At 35.3% G+C, this 6,920-nt stretch overlaps 1 protein-coding gene across 1 annotated transcript; it reads left to right on the plus strand.

Annotated features, from left to right (window-relative positions):
* Window positions 1-688: 688 nt before the first annotated feature.
* On the plus strand, window positions 689-5,496 carry LOC147384383 (small ribosomal subunit protein eS28). Its single transcript, XM_086425677.1, has 2 exons — window positions 689-827; window positions 5,096-5,496. Exon 2 carries the CDS (start codon window positions 5,097-5,099, stop codon window positions 5,292-5,294), a length of 198 nt encoding a protein of 65 aa, XP_086281803.1. The 5' UTR covers window positions 689-827; window position 5,096; the 3' UTR covers window positions 5,295-5,496.
* Window positions 5,497-6,920: the final 1,424 nt, after the last annotated feature.

Consider the following 6,920-nt stretch of genomic DNA (forward strand, 5'->3'; position numbering starts at 1 on the left):
ATTACATATGTTCTCTTAATTTCTCCTCTTTGGATTGTTAAGTGGGGAGAGAAGAGAAGAGAAGTCGAGGGAATAAGTGGGAAAAAAATGTCAAATTTGATTCTTTCCAAAAGTGGAGAGAGGAGGGAAGAGAAGAGAAAGAAGTTTTACATTCCAAGTTTGTCCCTCATTATTTTCAAAATTTTCAAAGATAGGTAATATTGGCAGACCAGTTATTGCTATTCACCATGGTTTTTAAACTCGGTATCGCGTCTCATCTCGTTCAGCTTTGATATTGAGTTGACTTGGAAGATACGTCTCGTTCGACATTGAGAAAATGGTTTTTAACCATTTAAAAATTTCGAAAAAAAATCAGAAATGATTCCTATTAAAAAATGAATCTAAAAAATTATAAAATTAAAAAAAAAATCGATTTTGGGGTGAAAAAATAGAGGGTTGAGGCTTTAATTCGTTTGTCCCTGTTAATTTGGATGAGATTTTTAACATCTCGTCCGATATGTCCCGTTTAACTCGTGAGTTAATTATTTTCTGTGCTGTCTCGTTTGTATCGCTCGAGATATTGGAAATATCGTTCGAGACGACTCGCTTATCTCACAATATGTGGTCGTCTTAAAATACTTTATGAGTTGGTCTCGTTCAACTCAGATATCGAGTTAACTCGGGCGACAGGTCTCGGTGTATACTCACACCACAAGTAAACAAACTAATCTAATCTAATTTCAAAACCCTAGAGCTGTGGAACGAAGGAGGCGAAGGAACCGTAGATAGAGGTGTGGAAAGGAGGCGACCTCTACTAGTAGACGACCTCGACTAGGAGACGACCCGAGGTATCATCTCTCTCTCTCTCTCTCATTCTTCTGGTTTCTTTTTTTTTTTTTTTTCAAAAAACCAATAGTATAAATTATCTTATAATATGGGTCCAATATTGTTGTTCTGGAGAAGAATAAATTTCATGAGAATTCGAACAGAATTTTTCAAACATCAGTCATAGCTGTTAGAGCTTTGACCAAAAGGGTTGTAGGTAAGGTTGCAGGATTTTGAGCCTTTGGGTTTTTCTCTCTCCCCATTTTGATGGTCTGGGTTTGCTGCATTTGCTCCTGAAAGTTTTGGAATTTAGTCAATTTCTTTAGATTTGTGTGGTTCTGTACCAGTTGTGGTGATCTAGGTTTTCCCCAAAATTGTGTTTGGTAACCTGAGTTGTGCTTAAAAACGTGTTTGTTGATTTGGGTTTGAATTTCTTTTCTGTAGATTTTGGAGGTTCATGAGTGTTTGGTGGTTGGGAATTTGTAGTTGAGAGTTTAGAGGTTTGGGTTTTGCTTAATAAAATAGATTGCTGGTTTGTTATCTGAAGGCTCTCTACAACTTTATGAGATCTAAAAAAAAAGAGCACGAATTTTGGGGGGGATTTTTATAGCTAATTTTGTAAGTTATATCAAATGAGATTTGGAGATTGTGTGGTTTGGTGAAGATGTCGTCTGCATCTCCTTCTCCAAATTCCTCCCCTGCTGCAGTCCCACCAACTTCTAGTACTCCTAGTCCACCACCATCACCACCTTCAACTTCATCCCCTCCTCCAAACCCTTCTACTAATACTACTAGTCCACCATTGTAAATGAGACAATAGCTGCATTATATTTTTTTATGTGTCATTCTTGTATATTTTGATTCTACCCACACACGCACATTTATATGTTTATTTTGTAAAAATGTAGAATCTTTATCCATTACTTTTAAGAAGCCCAGCCCTGTTTAATCCTTTTGTGAGACTAAAAATTTTGTTTGTCCCAAATGCTGGTATCTGAAAAACATAGAAAGGGATCATTCAGGATAAGTTCAAACACGAATTTCTGATTCTCTGCTTCTTAAACTACTACAATTACAATAGTATTTAACATGTGCAAATGTTTAGTGTCGAAAAATCAGGAAACTATTGTCCGATTGGGCATGTATCAGCACTCTGCACAAACCATAATTATAAGTATTTTGATACCTTGTTTATACTACTAATAAGTAATGTAACCATGGGTTAGCCCATAGGGATGGTTTTAGTGACACATAACAATTAATAATAGACCAAAGCGTGGTGGTTCACATGGCGCAAATGGGAAGATATTCAATCGAAAAAAATAACAGGTTTATTAAGTTACTACCTAATATTTGTAGTGGAACTATGGAAGTTATTAAAGTATTGCTCCTGTTCTTTACCCCATCTAGCAATGCTATCGTTATACTAAAAAACAAAATAGAGAGGTTGCAAATTTAGGCTCTTACATCACTTTAGCCACCTAAGATGATGAATATTTTGATTGTAATATTATAGTTATTGATTTATCTTGCTTAGTCTGCTAACCTGTATGATATGCTTTCTTGATAATTTTTGTATACTACACAGCGTGACCCCTATCAATGCCCTTTGGAATGGATGCTTATGTTTCACATTTTCTTTTTGGTGTTATGAATAAAGACATATTATTACCATAAGCTTATTGAGATAATGGAATTTCTTATGAAAGAATTGAGTTTCCTTCTTCGTACAAAATTACACTGAACACCGCATTGTGCACATTGGCTATTTTACTCTTCCCCTTTATTCAGTCTAATATGTGAAATCCGGTCTGATGTGTCGAGTGTCTGCGTTAACTTTTTTTGGGGCTTGATCTAAGTTTTGAAAATGGCTACATAACTTCCACGAATCTTTCAAATTTAAAAGTAAAATTCAACGGTGAGAAGTAACTTTTTTTTTGAATTTTTTCTGTTTAAATTTCATAGAATTTTGTCCTTTACAATTATGTTGCATCGGAACATGTTTTGGATGCCACAAGGTAAGATCAACGATCTTTAGAAATCTTACAACGTAATGTTAGTCAGACTCTTTTACCTTCGGTGAAGGTGGGTCGGTTAAAAAAAAGGAAAAAAAAATACTTTCCTTAGTAATATAGTAAGATTTTAAGTCTTACTATGGGTTGTTTTGCTGAAATGGATTACCATGTTAGCCATCCAAAACGACAACCATCTAGATTTCGTAGAAAAAATCTGATCAAAAAAAAAAAAAATCATTTTTTTTTCTTTTGGGCTTGATCCATGGTTTTGAAAATGGTTCCTAACTCCCAAATTAAAAATTAAAAATTCAACTTCAAAAAATAATTTTTTTTTGTAAATTTTAGTTTTCAAAATTCATAGTATTTTGTCCTCTTCAAACCCTGAAGCACCTGATCTTGTTTTTTGGATGCCACATGGTAAGCCCAAGGACCCTTAGTAAGGGTGGAATACTTACTAAGTAAGGCTAGTGCCGTTAGTCAGACTAAAAGAAAAACATGTGGTTATCTGTATTAATGATCAAAGTGTAGGAGGCTAATCTTAAAAACGAAAACATGTGGTATCTCTAAATAATGATCAAAGTGTTGGGGGGCTAACAATTATTTTCCAAAAGTTCCCCTACATAGCTCCATCCCTGATAGTGAGGGTTCACAACATTTATATCCATCATGGAAACTCTAGTGATAAGTAAATACCATACTTCCAGTCATAATATGATAATGACTAACTTAATTTTCTTGAGATTCTTTATTAGACTACATATATGAACTCCATTTTTTACTCTTATAATCATTTAGGCAATTAACTATCAAGTTTTATGCTAAAATGTTGTGTTAGGGCACACAATTTTATTTACTATATTTTTTATAAAATAATAATAATCATCTAACAGTTTCCCACTTGGCCTTGATTTTGGTCTATGGAAGATCAAGTGAGCTTTAGGTATTGGTTAGTCTGATGTAGATCATGTTGGGTTGTGGTAGCTCAAGGTCCACTTCTAGTTATATATTTTTGCTTGCTCATGGAGAAAATTTAAGCAAACTATGGTGAATGTTTCAACCATGTATTTAGAGTTCGTTGGGTGTTATGAAGCAACTCGTCATGCAATCTGGTTGAAGAATTTTATTGGAGTGTTGGGAATTGTGGATATTATTCATCGATCCGTGGTCATCTATTATGAAAATAAACCTGTTATTGATTATGCAAACAATGAACAATAGGAAATAAGTAGATATAAATCAAATATCTTCTAGTGTGTGAAAAGGTTCATGAATGAATAAATGAGATTGTCTAAATAAACTCAAGCAGTATGATACCCAATCCTCATGGAAGGGATTTTTCCGAAAGTTTTCAAAGAGAATGTGACTCACATGTGATTGGTCTAGTCTATTGGTTATGTTAATTGAGTTACCTATCAAAAAAGGATTATGTTAATTGAGTAGGCTTTTTTTTTTATTATCTCACTATGCCCGATTACTGTTTAATTTATACTCCCGTGGCAAGGGGGATTTTAGAGGCCCGAGTTTGACATTAATTGAACCTTGATTATATTAGTGGTTGGTTAAGGGTGGTTATCTCTGTTAGAGGCTAAATGTTTTGGAGATTCATTTTGCTATTTCTTGGGGCTTATTTAAGGAAAGGGATTTAAGTCTTTGAAAGAACAAAGGAAGGAGCTCATCTATCTTAAATATCGAAGTGGTTTATGGTTTTTATGATTCAAATGTAAGAGGGCCTTTTTTTTTCTCTGGATTTTGTAGGTAGATCGTATTAGGTTCTGTTTAGGTGAGGATAACACTTGTGGGCTTGTTGTCGTTTCCAAAATATACGTGTATATTTAAATAGGACTGGTGTGTTCCTTCACACATCAATCAGTTTCCATACCCATTGAGTTCCGGTACTTTCAAATGCCGATGAAGCTAGAAGTTGATGAATTATGGTAGTATCTAAACTTGTGCTGAACACTTACGTGTCATACCTAGAAAGTGGATGATTCCGGGGTATAAATTTTTATTGTCATTTTTTGACCGTTTTGTTGGGCAATAGAATGTGTAGAAAATTTCATGGAAAAGATATATAGCTAGTTAATATAAAAACACGTTAGAAAAATATTTGATATTCACATATCAAGCAATCCAAATAGCAGAACCAAGAGTCTATAAATATCTCACGATGTATTTATGAGTTTGGTCCTAGATTTAATTATGCTTATTTATCTTTGATTGCCTAGAAATTTTAGTTTAACAATAAGAAACACCTTTTCATTCTACGAGTTGTGCAGGATGGATTCCCAGGTTAAGCTTGCGGTTGTAGTGAAGGTGATGGGGAGGACGGGATCAAGAGGGCAGGTGACCCAAGTTAGAGTCAAGTTTTTGGACGATCAGAATCGTCTCATCATGAGGAATGTGAAGGGCCCTGTGAGGGAGGGTGATATCCTCACCCTTCTAGAGTCTGAAAGGGAAGCGAGGAGATTGCGTTAGGGGTTTCTTTCCTCTCTACAACCCTTTAGTGTTTTTCGTTAAGCTGTTATTTTCTTTTGATGCAAATCTCTGCCATCAGATTTTTATCTTTCCCATATTTTGCAGTTTAGACTTACACTTTAAATATTTTTAGGATTCATCAAGTACGTTGAAATGCTTAATACTTAAGACGAAAAATGAATTTTTTTTGAGTTACACTATCTATCGATGTGTCCATTTAATATTTAAAAAACTGCACAAAGAAGTTGAATTATGCACAAAGAGCTGGACTTTTACTGGTCCTTGAAGACCATGATAGTTGTCTCTCCGTGCCAGTTTGCTCACCTCCATACTCTGTTGAATTGCCTGTTTGACATCTGCCCTTGAGAATCAGAATTGTTGTTGTCTCTATATATATAGGTTTAGGGGGAAAATCTGTGTTTTACTTAATGCCACCTGTGGATTCATCGATTAGAATAGAATAATGGTTGTGTTAGCCCCTTAGAGTCTTAAAGTTCTCTCCCCAACAAATGTCTGCTCCTTATTACATCCAGTTGAGCTTTTTAATCTTGTTGCATCAAAAGCTATGCCCTCTTGAGACTTGCAAAGAGTTGCAATCCAGAATGGTGTCCTGCTCCTATATAGCAACAAATTGTACCTACGTGGTATGTTTTAGTTTGGATTTAAAACACACAATTGCATGCATTCGTGACTTGTTTAGAAGCCCAATGTTCTAAACACCAACCAACTCTTTTCACGTAGACACAGTTCCTATATAATAGGGAATGGGACACCTTTCTGGATCCTGATTCTATTAGAAATTGTATCTTCCGTCTTATTACTCTCTTGATTAGAAATTGGATAGTCTTCCAAGAGTGACTAGGGAGTGAGTGAGACCTCAACTGTTGATGAGCTACCTTCGGACTCAATGATTTGTATTCCATCTGATCTGAAAAAAAAAAATAGGGTCTGGATCAAGATTTTGGATTTTCAGATCAGATTGGGATAAATATTTTAATAATGGTTTAAATTTTAATCTGGTAATTATTTTTTCCTCGATACTATCTTCAAATGTGAAAGCCATTCTCTCTCTCTCTCTCTCTCATATGGTTCTAATGGCGATAGTAGTAGTAGAGACAAAGCAGGATAGATGTGCAGCACAAGACTCCAGACCTTGTGATTTTCAGTGCCTTCTCTACCATCCCAGTTAAACCTACCTCCCATCCATCTCCCGTGTGTAGATAATGTGTTGGGTCTTCACTCACTTTTCACCAATGGTGGAGATTCTATCCCACCCCCATCTTATAGAACACCTCTTGAGGTTCTTTCCTCCGTCTCTCTCTTCTTCCCTCCCAAACCCTAGGTATTTCTACTCAAAATCTATTTATTTTTTTAAATTCCTGATTTTGGATGGGATCGGTTTTCGGTTGGATGAAGTCTTAAGCAAATCTGGATTATATTGGGGGTAAGGATTTCGGATTAGTAGCAATTTGATAATGATCCGGTACCGAACCTGTCCATTACTAGTCCTAATTCAAATCCACTTGTTCTTAATCATTTCAATGGTGTAAAGGTGTTTCATGACTTAGCTGTTGATTCATGAACACAACTATATTCAGTTTTTAGCAAATGCAATTCGCACTGGGT

This window comes from Akebia trifoliata, chromosome 15 (assembly GCF_017979445.1).
Source record: "Akebia trifoliata isolate Shusen 1 chromosome 15, ASM1797944v1, whole genome shotgun sequence".
Taxonomy (NCBI): Eukaryota; Viridiplantae; Streptophyta; class Magnoliopsida; order Ranunculales; family Lardizabalaceae; genus Akebia; species Akebia trifoliata.